The sequence below is a fragment of the Otolemur garnettii genome, unplaced genomic scaffold, assembly GCF_000181295.1.
Source record: "Otolemur garnettii isolate 467f Iridium unplaced genomic scaffold, OtoGar3 scaffold00037, whole genome shotgun sequence".
Classification (NCBI taxonomy): Eukaryota; Metazoa; Chordata; class Mammalia; order Primates; family Galagidae; genus Otolemur; species Otolemur garnettii.
In genome coordinates, this window is record NW_003852432.1 from 7,156,191 (window position 1) to 7,180,411 (window position 24,221).

The 24,221-nt window shown below is 35.6% G+C and overlaps 1 protein-coding gene across 3 annotated transcripts in view; it reads left to right on the top strand.

Annotated features, from left to right (window-relative positions):
* FAM3C (family with sequence similarity 3 member C) overlaps positions 1–24,221 on the top strand; it is a 47,173-nt gene that overhangs the window by 13,710 nt on the left and 9,242 nt on the right. For all 3 annotated transcript variants that reach the window (XM_003789786.3, XM_023513209.1, XM_023513208.1), the window contains exons 3-8: positions 5,469–5,573; positions 11,546–11,575; positions 12,317–12,440; positions 19,624–19,682; positions 20,803–20,853; positions 23,018–23,102. In XM_003789786.3, coding sequence (XP_003789834.1) covers positions 5,469–5,573; positions 11,546–11,575; positions 12,317–12,440; positions 19,624–19,682; positions 20,803–20,853; positions 23,018–23,102 — 454 coding nt within the window. The remainder of the gene's footprint in view (positions 1–5,468; positions 5,574–11,545; positions 11,576–12,316; positions 12,441–19,623; positions 19,683–20,802; positions 20,854–23,017; positions 23,103–24,221) is intronic.

Here is a 24,221-nt window from a genome sequence, read left to right on the forward strand (position 1 = left end):
GTATACTGCAAATAGTCCAAAATCAAAAAAAGTCTGAAATCTGAAACACTGCTGGTTCTGAGCACCTCAGATAAGGGATGATCAGCCTCTAGTTTTGCTGAATATTTTATGTTATGATTTTAATATTTATGTTCTAATACCCTAATCTTGTTTGCCTAAAAATACAGCCATGTATTGATTAACAATGGTGATCTAGTCTGAGAAGTGGGTCCTTAGGGGATTTCATTTTTGTGTGGACATCATTGCGTGTACTTAGCATGCACTTACACCCCCCTAGATGGTGCAGCCTCCTGCACGTCTGTGCTGTATGGCACAGCCTCTTGCTCCTCGGTTACATTGTGCCGAATACCATAGACAGTTATAGCACAATCGTAAGTGTTTATATATCTAAACACAGAAAAGGTACCATAAAAGCACAGTCTTCTAAAAGATAAAAAGTGATGGATTAACAAGCTGTGGTATATATACACCATGGAATACTATTTAGCTATTAAAAATGTAGAGAATATACATCTTTTGTATTAACCTGGATGGAGCTGGAACACATTCTTCTCAGTCAAGAATGGAGAAGGAAGAATCCAATGTACTCAATTCTAATATGAGGACAGTAGATGATCTAATACAAGGGGTGAGGTAGGGGAATGAGGAAGCCAGGAGAGGGAGAGGGATCACAGTATATGACACACCTCTTGGTGGCAGGACATAATTATAAGTGGGACTTTAACAAATGCAATCATTGTAATGTAATTCTTTGTACCCTCAATGAATTCCAAACAATTAAAAAAAAAAAAGTGACTCACCTATATAGCACACTTACCATGAATGGAGCTTGCAGGACTGGACGGTGCTCTGGGTGAGTCAGTGGTGGGTGGACATGAAGGCTTAGTGTCCGTAAACTGTTAACTTTATAAATGCTGTACACTTAAGCCACACTAAATTTATAAAGGTTTTGTTCTTCAATGATAAATCAACTTCAGCTTACTCTAACGTTTTTGCTTTATAAACTTCTTTTTTTTGAACATTGATGTTTACTAAGCAACTGTAAGGTCTCTATACAGAAATATTTCAAGTTTGAAGATAAATGGGGCATTTGTTTTTCCAAAGTCTCAAAAAAATAGACAACTAATATTTATAAATACAAGTAGAAGATAGTTTCAACTTTTTAACTTTTTGATTCTTTTAATAATACTTTGCTTAAAACACATTGTAAACTGTACGAAAATCTTTTGTTTATAGTCTGATTCTCCTTGTATATGCTTTTTATGTTTTTTAAACTTAAATGTTTTCTTTTTAAACTTTGCTGAAAACGGAAATGATTTTTCCGATTTATGCATTAAAAATGTAGGCAATTTGTTGTTAACGTCCACATCCTTTCTATGTTAATAGAATGGGTTTTTTTTAAAGACTTTATTTTTATTTTTAGAGTAGTTTTAGGTTCACAGCAAAATTGAAAGGAAGGTACAGAGATTTCTCCCATACTGCCTCTCCCCACCAACATGGCCATCCAGCTCAGTCTTTCTGAGATGATCAGTTCATTTCCTGTTCTCTCCTCCACGTCCTGTTCACTGGAAGGTCAACAAGGGGCAGTAACATGCCTGGATCTCTCATTTCCAGTGATAACTTTGTGAATTATCTCTTGAAGGACTAGTCTGAGGCTGTTCTGCAGCTGACTTTTTCTTTTTCAGTAGAAGGGGTATACTCTAATGATAAAAAGTGTAGTATCATTAGTCCTTACTTACCGTCGTCCTTAGGTTCCTGGAACCTATGACTTCAGGTGACATCAACATGGAACAAAATGGCATTGAACTAAACAGTGCCGTTAGAGGACCTGCCGTGTGAAGGATTCAGTAAAATACTTGCTTTTGTGCTCTGTGTTGCTTAGTTCCAGTTCAGTGGTATAGATGAGGTTATGTGTAAGGGCATTAATTTGGTCATTAAGTAGCATACTGAGGAAATTGAAAAACACCAGTGTTTTCAAGGTAGTTATCTTTGAACATTGTAAAAAGACACACATTCACAAATAGTTGGAAGGACTGCTGACCTCTTCCTGCCTGTGTAGTAAAAGTAAGTATGTTTCCTCACCCCTCATTCATCCAAAGTTTTAGGAGAAATGCACATTTTACATCGAAATTTCTACAAAGTGTGTGCCCAGTGTACGAGATAATTTGTAATTTCTCAGAGATAATTAGTGTTTCTCTTAATTACCATCTTCTAACCAGCAAACTAGATATCTTCCTTTGGGAGCATCTCTTTGGAGTGCCTAAAGTCAAGCTGGGTGAACAAACAAGTCGTCTTCATGTTTTGGTCATAATTGTATATAATCAGGCACAGTTGATTAAACATCACAATTTTTAAACAAAGTAACTGAGGGTCATTACAGATACTTTTGTTGGAATTTGAAAAACTGAATCTCCTTGTTGTGAAATTATAAAGCATCTTTATAAAAGTAGCTGTACAATTGTTGAAGAAAAATATTCACAGAAACCAAGAGCTTATTTATAGTTTAAATAAACACATTGCAATTTTTTAAGATGATCTTTGAGTAGAGTGGGTCTCACTATTTATGACTCCAAATGATTTTTAATGTACATTGTTTAAGCATGGAGATTTGAAATGATCAAAGCAAGTTTCTCTTTCTTACATAAATCTGAATTCATTCAGGTTGAAATGAACTTTATCATTTAGTCCATTTCTCTGATTTTGACAATTAATTCTGAGGTTAATTGATGAGTAATTATTCACTGAGTGCTTATTGTGTGCTTGGCATTGTTCCTTGGTATGGGTCTTGAGGGACTGCCATTAATGAATGAGTAGGGAAGATTATCTATAAGTTATTGCTTTTATTTAATCTTTCCTAATTTTAGAAAAAATATAATTGCCTTGGAATATCCTTACAGCTATTATTCTTACGGTGAGGCATCTGCCTGACGTTCATGCTTTTTGGTTTGTGAGAAATAGGGATACACTCATATTAGCTCAGTCCATGGTTAGGAGGAAGGAATCTCGTGCAAAGTGAAGAGAGGGAATTGTGGTGTGGGAGGGTTGCACCCTTCCAGCTCCAGAATTGGGTGCTGGTTCTGGTCAGCTTTGGGGAGACCCTCTGTAGCAAGTTGTAGAACTTTACCATCACAGACCCTCTGTGGTGGTAACTTTTTTCTTCCTTACTGCTCTAACTTTTCTCTTCCTTACTGCTAATTTTCTCTTCCTTACTGATCTAACTTTTCTCTTCCTTACTGCTCTAACTTTTCTCCTCCTTACTGCTAATTTTCTCTAACTTTTCTTTTCCTTACTGCTAATTTTCTTCCTAGCTCCTCTGGTGGTCCATCGTGAGTGACTAAGTCTTGCTTTAAGATTCAGTGGTACCACTCACTAGTTATCAGACTTTAGATAAGCCCTGATCTAACATTTTAGCCTCGTTTTCTCATTTGTAAAATGAAAATATCTTGAAAAACTATGCAAATGAGGCTATGTTTGTAAAGCATTTAACTCTACAGTTGGCATTCAGTAAATGGTATATGTGAGTGTGTATTCTGTATATACATGTGTATATATAAGTGTAGCTGTATATTTATATAGCTCTATGAGTGTAGGTTCAGGTTTAGCTTGGTATAGAAGTTAGAACTTTCAAGTTATAAAGTTGATATTTGAATCATTTTAATATTTTGAGTCTTTAACAACGAACGTTTCATGTGTCTGCTTTATGCAACAGGGAACGGTTATCTCGGGTTGCATGTGCCTGTGATTGCTAGAGAATAAGACAGTAAGACTGCCGTGTGACATAGAATCTTCAGGCTCCTTGGTCTTAGTCTTAAATGATCAGGAAGGAATATGCCACCTGTTACCATTCATCTGTTTAGCAAGTAGGTGCTGAGAGATTACTGGTAAAAGACACTCTGCTAGGTCCTGGAGGCAAGATTTCAAAGCTTAAATTTTTCTTATTTATGCATTAAAAATGTAGGCAATTTGTTGTTGTTCACTTCCACATCATTTCTATATTAAGACTTTATTTTTATTTTTAGAGCAGTTTTAGGTTCACAGCAAAATTGAAAGACGGGTACAGAGATTTTCCCCATACTGCCTCTCCCCACAAACATGGCCATCAAGCTCAGTCTTTCTGAGATGATCAGTTCATTTCCTGTCCTCTCCTCCAAGGATATAGTCTGATCTCTTTAGGTTTATGAAATTAGAATGAACATATTTCCTTTTTACTCTTCTTACCCAGTAAGTTGAGCTGGTTAGTTTTTCAGAAGAATATGGTAGTTTGGTTTTGGAATGAAGTACTGTACCAACTTCTGGGTTTGTTAGGGTCCCTGGGTTCCATTCTTTGCACTACCATTGATTTATCTGGGCCTTTTTTATGTCACTTCTGAGTCTTTTTTCCCTCAAGGATAATGAGATAACTGCTCATTCTCTCTACCTATTATATATAAACACAAACCGTTAGTAAGGGAGGAGAATGGAGATTGTACCAACAAATAATTAATATTTCTGAATAAGCTAATGTGATCCTGCTGAAATCCCAAGGGTAAGAGGAACTATTTCTTTCCTCTCGTTTTCCATTTCCTTTCCCATCCTACACTTCTGTTTCCCTAGATTTGTTTAGCTGTGGAGAAAGAGGACAAGAAATGATTCACGTTGAGCAGTAGAGTCAGTGCTATTTATATGACATTCAGACATAATTAAAAATGTAAACATATGGAAGTTTCCATTTGACCACATTCTGAAGCATGTGTGATGGATGCCAAATTATGCCCTGCAGGGAGTGAGAGGGCCTGTCGTAAACTCCTATTAAGTATGAGGGGAGACTGTCGTTTGCCTGGCCAGGAGGGCTTCTGTAGGCGTCCTCAAACTACAGCCTGCGGGCCACATGCAGCCTGCCTAGGACATTTATCTGGCCCACTGGGTGTTTTTGTCGCCACTGCCTGTCCCGCTTAGCAGCTGACTCATCCTGGGGCACACAGTCTGGCCCTCCAACAGTCTGATAGACAGTGAACTGGCCCCCTGTTTAAAACGTTGGCTGAATCTGTTTCACGTCACTTGAGAACTGCTTGCTTAGTGAACATCCTGGCCTTAGTATCTCCAGAAGGTCAGTGTTTTGGTGACTTCCCTGTATAGTCCTGCTTCTTATATTTGAAAAGAACTAGGAATGCATCATCTGACAAACTTGGCGGTAGTGTTCTGTCACCCATGGCACTTTCCATGTAGTTAGCTAGCCACAGACAGATGTCTCCAGCAGTCTTAGGTCTAGAAAGCTGGCCAATCTGAGATGTCTTTGATCAGGAAGATCTCTTGAATTGTTTTTGTTGTAACTCAAGTAACATTAAGACCCAATAAATAAAAAATAGAAACTTACTCATCTTAGTTCTTTTCTTAATTTATAGAATTAATGCATTAATTTATAGAAATGCATTAACAAAAGCTCTGGTGGCTTCTAAGCTTATACCAAATTATTTCTGCCTTTTACCTAGGTGCTGCGAAGCTGGTGGTAGCTGTGGCAGTATTTTTACTAACATTTTATGTCATTTCTCAAGTATTTGAAATTAAAATGGATGCAAGTTTAGGAAATCTATTTGGTAAGTTTTATTTGTTTCATTTCTTAGATCTTATTTTGGTGTGGTTGTTTTTATCAGTTCTTTGGGTCACTGTGCTGTTTTATCTAGAAAAGGAAATGTCATTATATCAGCAAGTGTGATTCATTAGAGAATTCTAAAATATATAAGAAGTCATGGAATTCAGTATAAAGCATAAATCTCTTATTCAACATTCGAACATATAAATGAGTCTGTTTTATAGATGTTTAGGGGAGTTAAACATAGGTTTTAAGTGCATGTTGTGTCATAGATATAACATCTCCAAGCTTAAATTATTTTCCTATGTGAGCTGGCTGCTAGCCAAATCTAGCCCTCAGTTTCCAAGTGACTAGAAGTCACAGTAATGCATTTTCTTCTTTTTTTTCCTGCCCTTATTTTCCCTTTGTGGCATTTTTCTTTTTACTCATGTATTTAGAATTGCTATACTGTGTATGTACCATTATATGCTACCTTTACCCAATTTTTAACAGAATCTTTAAGTTAATAAAATAAGTAATGTACATTTGTAATGTTTTCATAGCCACTAAGCAATATAATGCTCTTTTAGGTGGGTTCTATATGAATATCTCATTGAATCTCAAATAATTGTCAAGTATGCATTTCTCTTTTGTAAGTATGCCATTATAATAATGAAGAACAGAATTTAATGTTTACATATTTAAGTGATAAGTAATTACTTACCTAAGGCTGTATATAAAATAACAGCCATGCATCGCTTAATGATGGGGATACTTTTTGAGAATTGCATCATTATGCAATTTGCTTGTTGTGCAAACATCAGAGTGTACTTACACATACCTAGAGGGTGCGCTTACTACACACCAAGGCTCTGTAGTATAGTTATTGTTGTTCAGCTGCAAACCTATACAGCATGTTACCACATTGAATATGTAGGCACTCGTAACACAATGGTAAGTATCTGAGCCTCTGAACATGGAAAAGGTGCAGTGAAAGTATGGATATTAGAATCTTACAGGACCACCAACGAATGTGCTGCCTGTCACTGACTGAAGCATTAGGTGGAATGTGACTGTAATTCTGAAGCTCTGGAGCCTGTTTTTATAGGCCTTTACTATTTTAAGTTAGAGAACCTGTTGATATTCTTCATAGACCCTTGTACTTATATTGAATAAGCTTTGACTTTGGTATTAAGATATTAAATAAGTATGAAAGATGAGAAACCCTAGAAACAGTATTTTGACCTTGTTGGCAGCATTTGAATGAAGAAAATTTGAGATCTCTAGAGCAGTGAGTTTTGCTTTCCATAAATTTAAGTTTGAAAGAGATTCTCAAGACCTAATTCACTCCCTCTTGTATCTAATCTCAAGACTCCCTTGTATCAATGCTTCTGAAAGTTTAATGTCAAAAGAATCTGCAGAGAACCTTTGTAAATGCAGACTCTATTCCTGTCTGGAACGGGACCTGAGGACCTTTATTTCTGACAAGCTCCCACCCGCTGCTGATGTTCCTATCACATGGGCTAATACTGTGTATCAAGGCTTAGACTGTTAGATCGTGTATGCATGTTTCTGTGTAAACATTTCCAGGTGACTTTTCTTATAGTGACTACTTAAAAGTACTTCCTTGTAAAGGTCAAGCATCCCTAATCAGAAAATCCAAAATCTGAAATGCTTCAGAATTCAAAACTCTTCGAGCACTGACATGATGCTCAAAGGAAATGTTCACTGGAGCACTTTACAATTTTTAGGTTAGAGATGCTCAGCTGGAAAGTATAATGCCAATGTTACAGAATCTGAAAAGAATCCAAAATACTTGATCCCAAGCATTTTGGATAAAGGACCCTTACTTAACTCTGGCGTGGAATTCTGCCTTTTGAATTTCCAAGTAATTTCAATCCACTGATTTTGTTTCTTTTGGCGGAGATCTCTTCTGCATCTTTGATCTCCCAGATACTTAAATTGTAGTCATAGTCTTTCAGACCTTCTCTTTGTAACTTTTTGTCTTTTCCTGTAGTGGAATCCTCCTTTCAGCCGTTCCTCTTGCTGCAGTGGTGATTTTCCCCCCAAACCTGTCTGTTGTTCAGTACCTATCTTAAAAGAAGTATCCAAGATCCAGCATAAAATGGTTATTGCAAAGTGTAGTGAGACTTAACTTGTTTTGGTTTGACTACTTCTGTTACACCCTGATGGCCAACCTGGTGCTCTTTGAGATCGCACTTGGCTTCGGTTGAATGATGGGGCAGACACCAGCGGTATCGAAGGTACTCAGAACTTCTGTGTTGCTCTGGAAACAATATACATGTATGTGGCTAACTTTTCTAAGAGATGTTGATGGTTAGGTAATGAGGTTATGAGGTGGTAGCTGGACACAAGCCCATTGTACATTTTTTTCTTCTTTAAAGTAATGGAGAGAGCATTTCACTTCTTTGGGTGAAAGTTTAGTGAATTGCAAACTAAAAAGAGATTGAATAGACAAGGAAAGGAGGGTCCTCTGGAGAAGGGAGGCAGCAGGACCATTGGTACAAAGAGAAAATTACTTTGGGAAAAGGCCCATTGTTTTTAAAAGGAAGAGTGAAGAGGCTGGGTGAAGCCTCGCGTGGCCCAGTCATTGTACACGTGCCACTACTGACTCTCTCCCAGTAATACTGCTCGTGTCTGTCCCCACCCAATTTCCCCCCATCTTTGTCCCAGTTTGGATATTTATGTCTGGTCCGTACTGTTTTTATAATCAACATCATAATGGTGTCCTTATGTCTCTTTTACATTTTTGCTATCTGCCTATCTCCACCGGCAAGTGCCATTCTCTTAGAACTCAGCAACCTTTAGTACTTCCAGTTACTGGAGAATGAAACCCAAACTCCCTGAGGTGGCACCCAAAGCCCCAGCCTGCCTTTCTCAGCTGTTCTCGACCCTCCCTCCCTCCAGGGTCACACTTGCTCTGTGTTCTGCACGCAGCCTGTGGACACAAATCCTCCCTGTCCTTTCCTGCCGCAGCCTTTGCTCTTGCTGGGTCCTTCCCCTGTGCATCTTTCCCACCTCCCCCAAGAGGGGGAGATTAACAGGAATCTGTTAACTTTTGTTTTTTAAAACTCTGCATAAATCCCTCTTCCTTAGAGAAACTGTGCTTGAATTGCCGCCTTTTCCTATTACAGTGTATTGCTCTTTTCCTGAGCTGTTCCGTCTGTGTAGTCCTTATATTTCAATTCCTAATTTTATTATGCCTTACATCATAGCATTTTTCTTCTCTTTCTTTTTCATGTGTCTGTCTTCTTCCCCTTAGCAGAGAATGAACCTTATAGCAATTATATCTTGGTGCTTCACCCAGCATCTGTCTAACACTGGGCCCTGTGGGTAGTAAATACTAATTGAAAATAAATGTAGGTAACTGAGGGTTAGGATTTTTATATGGGAAGAGTATTTCCAGACTGAGATTCATTTTAAGCTGTATTATTTGGAAAATCACTGGAAGTCAGTGATAGGCAAGCACTGAGCTAGTTTATCCAGGATAGTTGTGCCTCCTGATTTTTATTTCTCTTCATGTTAGGAACCTGCCAGGTTTTACTGTGTATAGTTTAGCTATTTGATTTAGGCATTCTTAGGACAGATGATATATTTTGATTGTCATAATTGAAGTAGTACATTCTTATGTATACAGCCTTATTGGAGTCTAAATTATTGCATTGGCAAAAGTTTAATTTGTCAGAGTTTATTTTAATTCTCATTCAGAGTATCTTAGCAAAGATGGATAGATGGCTATCTTTGCCACTTGTTTACCAGCTAACTTACTATGCCAAAGGGGGTAACAGGTTTAATTTAGCATTAGGACTGTTACCATAACCAATACCTTAGAGACCAGTAAGGTTAAATGCAGTTTTTTTGGTGGTGAGATTTCCATCTTTTCAACTTACTGCTGTAATAACGTACTTGATGGCATATAAATCATTTTGATTTAGGTTTATTATGTAGTATCGTTTTAGAAAAGTAAAAGTTATTTCTAGAAAGGAATAATGAAAATTTTGTTCATGATTTAGTAGTTAAAATTACCAGAGTATATTAATTGTGATTTTTTAAGCAATTTTTAATAAAACTTCATTTTGAGAATATTGTAGACTTATATGCATTTTTAAGAAATAATGCAGGGAGAATCCTACATACCCTTACTCAGTTTCTCAGATCACAACTCAGTGTCATCCTATAAAACCATCATACGGTGTCACAGGATGTCAACATGGACACAACCCGCCAGTCTCACTGAGGATTGTGATTTAGTGTAGCGTGTGTCTGTAGCATGAATATTTACCTAGGAAATGTACTGAATACAATCCACATTATTTTCTCATATATTGTAGTAAGTAATGTTCTATTGAGTTTATTTCTTTATACGTTTTCAGTTTTAAACCATCGATGAGTAGTATATACGTAAATCATTTACAACCTTATTAAAAACTAAAGTACAAAATAATTCTGATTCTTTAGTCTGACTTATTGAAATTATTGTTCCTTGCACTAGAATGTAAGGATATTTTGAGGGGGAAACTTGCAGAAGAAGAGGATTTTTGTGTCTGTGCACCCTGCCTGCCTTCTACACTTGGACAACACCCTATTTATTTATGCAAATTAATTTGCCTCTTCAGCCCCCAGGCCCGAGCACTTTCAGAACTGCAGGCCTTTTAGTGTTGTTGAGGATTGGATAAAAATGAGCATGAGCATTTATCTGAATTCTTTCACAAACATTTCTTCACATTAAAGCATCTTTTCTCCTTATTCTTACATGAATTAAAAGGAGGTGGTGTTATTTACTTAAAAGCCTGATGATTTAAAAACTGGTCTTGCCAAAATTGTATTCCAGTAAGGTTTTTTTGTTTTTTTGTTTTTTTGTTTTTTTTAACTGAGTGTTGATAAAGTTTGTTTTTTGGCTGGGCATGGTAGCTCACATCCATAATCCCAGCACTTTGGGAGGCTGAGGCAGGAGGATCACTTGAGCCTAGTAGTTCAAAGCTGCAGTGAGCTATGAAGTATGCCACTGCACTCTAGCCTGCATGACAGAGGGAGACTATGTTTCTTAATAAAAGTTTATATTCTGCTTTATTTTTATTCTGTGTTATCTATATTGCCTTTATGACTTTAATACTGTGTAGTTTTCTATTGAATGTTCTATTGACTTAATGATCATTTACTTGGTCATTTTCTTCTTAACATATAGATAAAATCTTTTAGCTTTAACTTTCTGTTTATCAGTTTGGGTATTGGATTTACAGGAAATTCACAATTATCTAAAATAGCTCAGAATTAAAAACCATGTGACTATTTATAGTCAGACAGCTGGCTAACATTTATCACACTGCGTACTTATTAGCCAAATCAGGAAATGGCTGTCTGCGATACTGTGATGAGCTGAGTTATAATCTCCTGGGCCAGAATCAGATATTAGTGCTTTCTAAAAGCACTCACTGTAATTGTGATTGATGGTCAGGTTGAAGACTGTTGCATTCAAGTTAAGACTTGACTTTCTTGATTTCTCAAACTGATAAATTATAAAACTTTGAGTACCAACCACTAAGATAGGTGTTATGTATGCTGTTTGGGGCTTTATTTGCATTGCACACACCACCATACAGCTGTAACAGGTTTTAAAGGTCATAATGGTCACCAAGGAGGTATAAAGTAAGTTTGTAGGGTAACCTTTCTGGTTGAGTTTTAAATTTATAATAACCAAATATAGAAACAAAAGGTGATGGTAAAAATAGTACTGTTCTAGCAATAACAGAATACTACCTTCCTGATTTCTCTGTGTAATTGGTAATGAATTGTGCAGCACAAAGTTAACTTTCTTTTTCCCTGAACTGACATTCATGTTTTTTTTTTATTCTATACTGAGCAATTATTCAAGCACTTGTATTTTTATATGTCAGTCTGACGCTTTAAATATGTTTTAAAAATGGATACTTGTCAATAGGCTTATTCCTTCTGACAAATGTAACTTCTTTTCCTTAGCAAGGTCACCACTGGACCCAGGTGCCCGCTGTGAGTATCTCATCTCAAAATTTTATTTATTTAATTATTTTCTTTTTGCATCTCAATATTTTAAATGTGGTTTATTCTCTCTTGTTTTAGGCATATAAGACCTTATATTTAAATAATGTCAGTAGTTCAGTGTGAACAAACAATGATTGAGAAATTACTTATTAAAGTTACAAAGATGCTATTTGATTGGCCAGGCCAGTATTTTTGGTATTTATTCCTAATGGATGTTTTGTTTTTTTACATTTCTTAGCTCCAGTATCGTATGTACAGAAAGTGAAGGAGGAGTAGTAAAAAGGAGATTTCCTGGCTAGAACTTGAACATGGGCAGATAGTCAGTGAAACACTAGACTTTTTAACGATCTAAATGTTTTTGTGCATATATGGACTGGAAATGCGAAGTAACAATTTGGAACCTCTCACATCTTGAAATTTAAAAATAAACTAAAAAATAATTAGATGAAATATATTTCTCCTCTTCAAGATCATATTGATCAGTTTATGCCAATTATTAGCTTGTTTCCTAAAAGATTCTTTCTGGGTTTTGTTGTGTTTTATTTTGTTTTTTTTTTTTTTTTTTTGAGGTTCTTGGAAACCTTCAGGGGATAAAAATATATTTTAAAATAGGTTTATCTTGATGGTTCACATAATGCCCTTAGTGGTTTGAGATGGGGAGGCGGGACTAAGATACACTCTATTAACTTATTTTCTAAAAGAAAAAAATAATATTTTTCTATCCTGAAGCTACAAAGCCTCCCAGATATAAATGTGGAATTTCAAAAGCTTGCCCTGAGAAGCATTTTGCTTTTAAAATGGCAAGTGGAGCGGCCAATGTTGTGGGACCCAAAATCTGCCTGGAAGACAATGTGTAAGTATTTGTTGATGTGGAAATATAAGGTGTGTATTAAATTATAGCCAGTTGAAAGTGAGTTTAATGGACATTTTGAAATGTATTAGGGATGATTTTACTAAAGGAAAGTGGTATCAATTTTTATTACACATTTTTCCTTCTTGCATTTAAGAAGTCTTAAAGTTATTAAGGTTTTTTTTTTTTTTTTTTTTTTTTTTTGCAGTTTTTGGCCAGGGCTGGGTTTGAACCTGCCACCTCCAGCATATGGGGCTGGCACCTTACTCCTTTGAGCCACAGGTGCCACCCTAAAGTTACTAAATTTTGATTAGAGACTGGTTAAGAAGACAGCACTTAATCCAGCTTTCTGTAGAGATGAGGAATTGCCTCTGAGTGAATTCTGTATATCTGCACTGTGCCATTGGCTAGCCACAAGACACATGAGACTATTTAGTTTTGATTCTTAAGTATTAGGGAGAAAGTTAATGCAGATAAAGAATTAAAAGTCAGTCCTCAGTCACAGTTGCAACATTTCAGGTACTCAATGGCAACATGTGGCTCATGGCCCCTGGATGGAGTATCACAGAGCATTTTCATCGTGGCAGGAATCTGAGGGACCACAGTGCATTGCTCTAGATCAGCGATTCTCAACCTGTGGGTCGTGACCCACAGGAACTGTAATAAAGGGCCGCGGCATTAGGAAGGTTGAGAACCACTGCCCTAGATGATGAACATGTGCTCTCATAAGCCAAGTCTTTCATTTTAAATATTTGAGTGCTGCTTGTTAAAGTGTGACATGATCCAGGGATAACCTAAGGTTAATTGTGGCACAAACTGCTTCCCACTAAGCTGAATGGTTTCCTGTGTTGAGCTGCTCTATGAAGTGTGGTTTTTAGTTTGTTGGATATCCTACCTCAGTTTCAACTATCACTTGTAAGTTTCTTGACCCTAGTATTGCAAACCCTACTTTTAGTTGGTGGATTTTAATCTGCTGTTGTTTTCATGAGCTTATTTAAACTTCACATGAAATAACATGTCATTAATTATGTAGAATAAAGAGATTAAGAGTTAATTTAACGAGAAGAAAGGAGACCTAACTAAACTAGGTAGTTTCTCTTGTTCTTTGTGTCTGTTCTAAGAAGCTCTTGTGCAAGATGTCCCAGAGGTTGCCATATATAGGGAAAATGGGAAATGGTTAGCTAAATGTACCTTTATTTACAAAAATATGCATTACAAAATTTTACGAAATCTTTACAAGATATTCTTTACATGTTGACCACCTTTCTGTAAAGTTTTGTGATGCATATTTTTTAAATAAAGGTGCATTTAGCTACCGTTTCCCATTTTCTCTACATTTGCCAACTTTTGGCAACTTTTTATCTTTGCCCCTTTTGCAATTATTTAGCTATGACAAAGTTCCTTGTCTTTATGAGACCACATTTTTCTTATAAAATTAAGTACTTAAGCTAGATAATCTTTGAGGTCTCTACCCATTTCCCATATCTTTTCCCTCATTCTAATGATGATCCACTGTTAATCCATTGTCTTCTGATTTCTCATTATAATAGTCATGTTTTATGGATTAGGATAAAAGCACTGGGATTTTAGAAGTTTGTAGGCTTCAGAAAACATTCCTATTTCCCCTTTTCATCTTCTTTGGCTAAAAAGAACCCTAGTTTGATTTTAAATAACAAAAAAAAAATTCTTATAGAATAAATAGTCCACAGATTATGTCTTTGGACTTCTACTCTGCCCCCTTGAAGCATATAAGTTTTTTTTTTTTTTTTTTTTAATGAAAATTCACATTATTTGCGGCACTTCTTTATGCCAGACACCATACTGGGCACTAAAACTCAATGATGAATGAGACTCAATCCAGTGATATACCTGGGAAAGTACACAGTAATCCCGCTGCAGGGCAAGGATGCCACAGAGCTGTGCTGAAAAAGAGATGCGGGTTGAGGTCTGGCTGCATCTGCTGCTGACCAGGGCTGACTGCAGTTTTCTGGTAGGGCTTTGGAGGAATGAATGGTTTGAGGCTCAGATGTGGACTCTGGAACTTAAAATGGAAGACACAAAAGCTAAGTAAGGGAACTGTGCTCAAGGAATCAGGTGGAAATTTGGTTAAAAGGGTCAGCAGTATAATTATTAAAACTAGTATTAATATTAGTATTAGTTTTGTAGGGCCACCATAACCAAGTCCCCAAACTAAGTGGCTTAAAACAACCAAATGTTATTGTTCCACAGTTACAGAGGCCAGAAATCCTACGTGGAGGTGGAGGTTTCCAGAGGTTTAGTTCCTTCTGAGGACTGTGAGAGAGAATCTGTTCCATCTCTCCTCGCTTCTGGTGGTTTGACAGCAAACTTGGGCTTGGAGATGACCAGTTTTTGCCTGTATCTTCAGGCAATGGTGTTCTCCCTGTGTGTCTGTCTGTTCACACTGCTTCCCTCTGTGCATGTCTATCTCTGCTTCCAAATTTCTTCTTTTTTATACACCAGGCACATCACATCAAGGGTCATCCTAATGATTTGATTTTAACTTGACTATCTCTGTAAAAGCCCTGTTTCCAAATTAGGTCACATTCTGACTTTATTTGGTGTTATGACTCCAATACATGTTTTTAGGAGGACTCCATTCAACCCATAACAGTATCACATGTACCAACGCCCTTAATATAATGATACACCAAGATTGAGAGACTCAGAGATGGACAGATGGTAATCAAGATTAGGGTGGTGGTTATGGTTTTAAGGACTAGCAGAAGAAGCCAAGATATGTTATGGAGATTAAGATGTGTTTTCAGTGTCTCAGAAATAATAAATCCTGGGTATAAACCACATGATATCATATAAACAGGAATTTCAGCTTTGGGGTTTTTTCCCTTTTGCTTTGGAGAACTCATAGGACTTATATTCAGATGATAGCTTTTACCTTTCAGGCATATAGTCACTTGATTTCAGTTTGTATGAAGTTGATGTTAGGAATAATTCACTACCTTTTATTATGATCATAATGTTTGGTACAAAAATAGATAGGAAACTATTTTGAGTGATTTTTTTTTTTTAAACTGTTGACCAGATGGTTTTCTTTTTCTTTTTTTGGCTGTGAGAGTCAAGAGATAAAATCAAGTTATTAACTAGGTATTCACATAATCCTTTAAAATGTAACCATTTAAAAATGTAAAAGCATTCTAAGCTCATTAGTAGTAAAATTAAAACAAAACAAACAAAAACCCCAATTGTTTGGATTTGGCCCCTGAGCTATAGCTTGCCAAACTCTGCTTTAAACTAGTCATTTTAAGAAGTAGTAGATGGACCATATAGTAGCACTTTGAAACAGAACTATGTGTGAAGATGTAGACTGCATCTACAGATTATATAATCATTGCCTTTAGATTTTTGCCCAGAGGTATTGAGTGGGGAAGTGACCACTGTATCCAAGAAGGATAAAGCAATTTCACCTTGTATTAGTAAGGGTGGTGACTAGCCTTTATACACTTTAAATCTTCAGTCGTTTTTTCATTTGTTAGTGGTTTGAATTCATTTTTAAACATTGGTGGGCTGCTGCCCTCTTGTGGGAAGCCTACGGCATTGTGCTTTCTTATTTCTTAGCTTTATGATAGATTTCAGTTTATTAAATACAACATCAGACTTAAACACAGTCTCTTCTTAGAAAAGTTGCTGTGGCACTTAATTATTAATCTAGCACCCTTAATATTTTGAAATAAAAAGTATTAATCTAGCAAATTAATCATAGTTGTTGCTTCTTATTAATGATATAGTATGCTTATATAAAATGTTTCTGAAAGTATTAGAGTGTTTTGAAACTGACCTCTTCTTTGGTGCAGTCATATAATAAAGCATAGACCATTTTATGTACATGGTCAAAACTAGTTCTTAAAAAAGCTTTGAGATATAATTCACGTATCATATACTTTTTTTCTTTTTTTTTATTAAATGATAACTGTGTACATTAATGCAATTCTGGGGTACAGTGTGGTGTTCTCATATATATTTGAAATATTTTCATCAAACTGGGCAACATAGCCTTCATGTCATTTTCTTAGTTATTGCGTTAAGACAATCATATTCTACTCTTAGAAAGATTCACTTGTACCCTTATAAGATAAACCATAGAAGTGATCCCTCCAATCACACCTCCTGCCACCCACTCCCCCTCCCCTCTCCCTACCCCCTCCCCATATACTTAGGCTGTTATTAGGTTATAGATTTCATATGAAAGCTATAAATTAATTTCATAATAGGGCTGTGTACATTGGATACTTTTTCTTCCATTCCTGTGATACTTTGCTAAAAAGAACACTTTCCACCTCCATCCATGTGAAATGAAGGACGTAAAGTCTCCATCTTTCTTTAGGGCTGCATAGTATTCCATGGTGTACATATACCACAGTTTGTTGATCCATTTGTGGATCGATGGGCACTTGGGCTTCTTCCATGACCTGGAAATTATGAATTGGGCTGCAATAAACATTCTGATACAAATATTTTTGTTGTAATGTGATTTTTGGTTTCAAGTATACAGTCAGAGGACTTTGGTATAGTCACAGATGTGTTCAATGTCTGCCACGGTCAATTTCTGAACTTTTTGTACCTCAAAAAAGAAACAGCATCTTTTTGCCAGCATTCCTTAAATCTCTCTGATCCTGCCGCACTCCACTTCCCCACCCCCACACCCTAAGTAATCACTAGTTTACTTTTTGTCCTTATAGATTTGCTTGCTTTACATGTTTTAAATAAACGGTGTGTAACAGTGATCTATGGTGATTGGGTCCTTCACTTAGCGTAGTGTGTTCACGGTTCATCCCTCTGTAACATCTATCAGCACTTCATGATCTTCTTATGCCGGAATAATGTGCCCTGGTACCGTGAAACTGTTAGACTGCATTTTGTTGATCCATTCTTCAGTTACAGACATTGGAGTTATTTCGCCTTCTTGGCTATAATGAGTAATGTTTCTGCAGATATTTTTGTATGTATTTTTGTTTGGACATGTTTCATTTCTCTGTATACTCAGGGGAATGGACTTTGGTTCAGATGATAATTCCGTTTAACTCTTTGGAGGAATTGTTTGATCATTTCCCAAAGTGACTGAACCTGTTTACCTTTCTGCCAGCAGTATATGAGGGTTCCAGTTTCTCTAGCACCTTGCCAGCACTTGTGATTATCAGACTTGCTGATTGTAGCTATTCTAGTAGTTATGAAGTGGTTTTAATTTGCCTCTCTCTAGTGGTTAATGATGTCTTGCATGTGTTTATGTGCTTATGGCCATTTGTATAACTTCTATGGAGATATGTCCACTCTAACCCTTTGCCCAGTTTTAAATTGGGTTATTTCTTTATTAGCGAGTTTTAATCTTCCTTTAGATTAATGTTTGCATTATAGATCTTTTCCTATCCTTTTATTTTCCACTATCTATATTATTATATTTAAAGTGAGTTTTTTAAAGTCAGTGTAGACTTAGGCTCTGTTTTAATCTACTGTGCCAGTTTCTGTCTTTATTTGGTATGTTTAAGCTGTTTACCTTTATTATGATTGTTGTTGATATGTGAGGCTCTGCCATTTTGTTATTATTTTATTCTCTGAGGTTTTTTTTCCTACCTTCCTGTGAGTTACACAAATATTTTTTAGAATTTCTTTTTGATTTATTTATAGTGTTTGAGTATATTGCTTTGTATAGCTTTTAGTGATTGATCTGTCTGACTCTTTATAGAAAAAAGTTTGCAGACTCAAGGTCTAGACCAGGGGTCCTCAAACTTTTTAAACAGGAGGCCAGTTCATTGTCCCTCAGGGCCAGACTGCGGGCCCCAGGATGAGTCAGCTGCTAAGCAGGACAGGTAGTGGCGGCAAAAACACCCAGCGGGCTTAATAAATGTCCTAGGTGGGCCACATGTGGCCCGTGGGCCATAGTTTGAGGACGCCTGGTCTAGACTTAAGAAAGTGATGGCGAAAATATTAGTTACGAAGGTTAAACTTAAAAGTATGCCATGTCATAGCTTTTTATATTGTGAATAATTTATATTGTGAAAAATCAAGGGAATACCCTTTTAATATTTGAAAACAGATTCAGTAAAGACTTTGCTCACATTATTGACAGAAGAGTGAAGTTCAGTGTAAATCTTTGCTGTTTTAATATCTCAGTTGCAACCATAATTTAGCTGCAGGTATGAGTTCTGTATTAATCAACTGGCACATTCTGTGAGAATCAATTGGTTATGTGGAATTTATAGCAAAGTATTATAGATTTTATTTGTGAAATTAAAAATACATTCTTTATATCAGTAACATCGATAATAAATTTTGTCTCTCTCTCTATATATATATATGTGTGTGTGTCTGTGTGCCTGTGGCATACACAAATATATCACCATATGGATGCATGTGTGTATGTGTCGTCATATATATGCCTACAATCACTCTCCCTAACCTTATACCACCCAGTTGGTAAACATCTAACAATACCCTGCTGAGAATATTACTTTTACCTTGACATTTTACAATTAATAAAGGTACCCACAATTTTAGTTTAATAAATGAAACTGAAGTGAATAGCAAATACATTGCTGATGCCTTCCATTTCACAATGCCGTTGTCTTTATGTAATAGCTGGTGAGCAACCATAGATGTCAGATGGCTCAGGCAGACCATTATTAGATAAGTAGCTATAAGAATACAGCATTCCTTCTTCTGAGTGTAGAGAAACTTCACATTGATAATTACCAAGAGAATATTCACTTAGGTAAAACATTCATGAAAGAGTATTTCCCTACCCTTGCTTTTGATTATAAAAGCTTGGGATAGCATCTACTTCTGTTTCATGTCAGACTGATATTGCAGAAAGTAGAAAAGAGATTGTTGTTTGATCCCTTGAGAATGGTGCAGAGTCTCTGCTTAATGTCCATATATTTTAAGGATTTTCTAAAATGCTATTTCATAATCTGATGCAGAGCAGCAAGAAATAGTCTAGTATCTCAGGCCAAATGCTTTCTTCATATGTATTTAAGGACATTATTTTAAAATTAACATTAGACTATCTTCCCTGACTTAGTAGAGACCTTATAATTCCCTCTGCATTGCTGAACAATTGAACATTTATGTAATATCCTGTTTTCACATGACTTTATTTCTGTATGCTCATGTGCAGTATCTAATCCTAAATTTCTTTTGACCTTTCCCCCTTTAGTTTAATGAGTGGTGTTAAGAATAATGTTGGAAGAGGAATTAATGTTGCCTTAGTAAATGGTAAGAAAAATTTTAGCTTATACAGGTAGTCAGTGGGTAATCTTGTGCCCCAAAGTAAAATGTACTCTACTATCAAGGGGTCAGGTTAGAAATTAACACTCTTGATGCTAAAGACTTCCCTCCTTTTCTGCAACCCCCAAATCCTCTGTAGATGGGGATTTGGTGTCTATTTATAGCACACTTTTTTTTAAAGCATCCTAGCTCTCTGTTTTTCTCTGTAGAGAACTTCTCATGAGATTGTCAGAAAACAGAGCAATCAAATGCGGATGAAATCTTGCTACAAATTTTGGAGTCCTGTCATAATATGAAGTTAGGGTGACAGGAATGAAGATGTGTTGAATGACAAAGGATGGTGGGCAATTGAATGGGGTAGGGGAAGGGACAGAGTGAGAGTTTATTATAAATTTTCAGTATTGGCCACATTTTTCTGCTGGTATAAATAAATTCATTGAATTATTAACGTTTCGGTGTTCTTGCAAAATCAAAACTAATAACTGAACCCGTTAGGTGAGGCCTAACTGCACTCTGATCCTCTCTGTTCTGATGCAGTAAGTATCCCTTAAAACTGATGGGTTGGAAACCATCAGCCACTTACCCAGTTCATTGTGTAGGAAAATACATTTTACTACTTTCACAAGAGGTAGTTGTTTTTTCATTTTCTTAGGTAAAACATTTAATATGTTTATTTAGTAGCAAAAAATACGTTTTAAAAGGAAAATAAATGTAAAGTTTATTTTCAAATGACTTTAGTATAACAAGTGGCCTCTTATTTGAGCAGATATTTCTTTTTTGTAAAAGATTTATTTGGGGGTCATTCTTTAATAAGGAAAGATGGTAACAAGGATGAAATATATCTAACTTTGAATTGGAGTGTTTTGTAGTCAGTGATGAACTTCTGTTTGCCACTCTTTGGTAGAAAAGATTAATGAGAATGTCGTATTAAAAATCACTCTTTAAATAAAAACATATTTCATACTCAAACAAGTAAGATTTTTAAGGTCTCAAAATAATTCCTTCTTTGCTTATGAATTCGCATTAATCATGGTATAAAATCATTTGTTTTATACAGAGTATGGTATATTTCAGTTGCATAATTTTATATGAATCCAATCTCTTTCAGGAAAAACAGGAGAAGTATTAGACACTAAATACTTTGACATGTGGGGAGGAGGTAAGAATGAATAACAACTCTGTGTACTGTTGCTGAATCACCTCAATATAATGTAGCCCATGACAGAGAGAATAATGATGCTGTCTGTGTTCATTTTGTTTCTGTCTTGTCACTAAATGTCCAGCCATGTTTAAGTCACATTATGTATACTTTGTTTTGTTAGAAAAATTATTCGTGGTGTGAATTGAATAATATCAAAAATATCTAATATTTTATTTTCTTTATTGTTGGGGATTCATTGAGGGTACAAAGAACCAGGTTACGTTCTTTTCATTTGTTTGGTAAAGTCCCTCTTATAATTGTGTTTTGAAAATATCTAAATCCAATGTTCTGCAGGAAAACTAATTCAAAAGCTTTGGAATCCTTTAGGTTTCTGTCTGAAATGTAAAAAAAAAAAAAGAATTAGTAGTTTGAAGTCGAGCATAACCATTTTAAGCATTTTTGACTGATAGAATTGATTTCTTTACATGAGATTTTTCAGTCTCACAAATAAGTCATAACTAGGAGCATTCAGACATACAGGAGAAACTGTCAGGTTTTAGAATATCAGTCTAACTTCTGACTAATTTTCAAAATAGATGAATGTTTTAGAGAAGGAATAGGATTTTCTATCTCATTTACTGGACTTAGAGCAATCCACAGATATTTTCCCCTCGTGTATTTAGAAGTCTTCTAAGGAGTGGAAGAAATGACCGCATGCCAGGGCCGGGGATTGGCACCCCAAAGAGGAATGCTGTCGGGAACTAGGAGATTTCTTCCTCACATTTCAAGGAAGGCCAACATGATGAATCTTTTGATTCTTCTTCTTCTTCTTTTTTTTTTTTTTTTGCTGTTTTTGGCTGGGGCTGGGTTTGAACCCACCACCTCTGGCATATGGGGCCAGCGCCCCACTCCTTTGAGCCACAGGCACCACCCATCTTTTGAGTCTTCTTTATGTTAGCTTGGGAAGTTTATCAGCATGAGGATCTCCCCTGCATCTCCCCAGGCCACTTATATACATTCCCCAGGAGCCCAGAGCTATTAGGCTTCCTGAAACTCTTGCTAAAGGTCTTCAGTTAGTATAACTTTTCTAAAATTTCTTCAGCTTGTAATAAGATACCACGTGTTATTTATTTCTTAAGTGAAATTAGAGGAACATTTCATAGCTGTCCAAGCTGTATAAATTTAAAATGTTACCATCAATTTTAGTTTCTAAAGGCATAATGTGTCCTAGCAAAATTTACTAACAGAAACACTGTTACACAGCTGTTGTTGAAATCAAACACATGACCAGAAGCTCAGGTATTCCCCACTCCACTTATCGCAGGTAGATAATCTCTGCTGAAGAAACTCTTCCAGTTAAGAAATAGTTGCCATTTATAGCCATCCTTGCATTGAAATGGGAGCAGTTTGTTGACTACTTGGTTACATTTTTTTTGCATTGAAAATACTATTATAAAATATAGTCAATTATAGAAAATCTTTGGACTCTTTCTGCTGTAGAAAGTGAGTAAATTTGAAGTAATTTGGTTTTGAACTGGCCTTAGACTTGGGAGCTGTAAAGTTGAAGATGTAAAATGCTTTGTAATACCTGACCTATTTGGCATCACCAGTTTGATACTACTGAAGTGTTGTTGGTTTGGTTTTTTTTTTTTTTTTTTTGTAGTCTTTGTTGATTTTGATTTACTAGATGAAATAAGTAGTGTCTGTAATATTTGCCATAATTAGTTTGGCTTTTAATGATAGCCTACATTCCTTCCCCCCGTTTATAGCAAGTAGAGGTGCTTACATGATCCTTAAATCCAAGAGCCCCTTTGAAAGTTACCCAGGGGATGCCAGAGTCAGATTTGTTATGGTCTCAGCTGTTTGTATCTGAGAGATCTCTAAGTTTTTTTACTTTATATGTCATGGTTTAACATACCTTTGCTGTGGTTTTTTTGACTTAGCTTTAGGAATGTCAGTATAAATGACAGGATAATCAGAATTGGGAAATTATAAATTGATGGTGGGATCATATAGAGAACAAATTTGACAATTTTTAAGCACTTTAGAAAATTCGGACCACTTTTGGATTATATTAGAAATTAACTGATTTACAGATACTTCATATTTTATAATTGTAGAGATTGTGTGAGGGTTACTCAAGTCATTTTAAAAAATCCTCAAGTTTTTTCTTTTTCTTCAGATGTGGCACCATTTATTGAGTTTCTGAAGGCCATACAAGATGGAACAATAGTCTTGATGGGAACATACGATGATGGAGCAACCAAGTACGTAAACTCAAAACTTTGTTCAACCTTTTAGAGCTGTAATTGGTAATCATAAAAGCAATACATATTCATTGAAAAAGTTTGTAAAATAGGGCAAAGTAATTCAACTATTAGATGACCACAATTAGTATTTTTTTGGTTTGCTTCCTTCCTATCTGTCTATGTAAATATTTATTATGCATGTATTGTTGTATTTTAATCAATATTATACATACAGTTTTTTATATTTTCTTTATCATGTTGAATTGTTTTTCCTGACATAAATATTCTTCAGTAGCATTTTTTACGGTTTATCAACATTTGATCATCTGGGCTCACCTTTCTTTTTAAAAATTCCCCTACTATTGCCAACTTTCTCATGTTATAAGTAACATTGTGATAAACATCCTTTTACATGATTTTTTTCTTTGCACTTTTGATTGTGTTCCTAGCATAAATTTCTAAAAGTAGAATAAATTGTCCAAGATACAGTCATATAATTTTCATAAACTCTAATAGATGATAGTTTTGTTAATTTGTTCCTTAGAATTGTATATGTGTAAAAAATTAGAAAATGTAGAAAAGCACAAAGAAGAAAACAAAGTTACAATTCAAATCACTACTTAGAGATAACCATTCATAATATTTTTGTTTCCATTCTAGATGACTTAAATGCACATATTTTCTTCATTTCAAATACTTGAAATGATAAATGATAGTTTTTATAGCTTTTTACTAATGTGGTAAATACTTTCCTATAACATTAAATATTGTTCATTACAAAATTGTACATATCTGCCATGTCTTCTTTTTAAACTTGCATTATGACTTAAAATCTGCTCAGTAGGGTGCCTATTGCTCAACTCTTAGGCTATTGCCAGTCTTCATAATTTGCAAGATGCACTATGCACTATGGAACTATGAACATGGAAATATGTCTATTTCCTTGAGGTAGATTTTATTTTTTAAGTGAAATTGCAGAGTTAAAAGTTATACCTTTTAAAAAAAGAGTTTGTATACCTATTTTATTTTACTCAAAAGTTCAATGGCGCTAATGATTGAGTTTTTAAAAGCTCCAATTCTAAGAGTTTTGAAAATATACTTTGTTTTAATGTGACTTTCTTTGACTATTAATGAGAT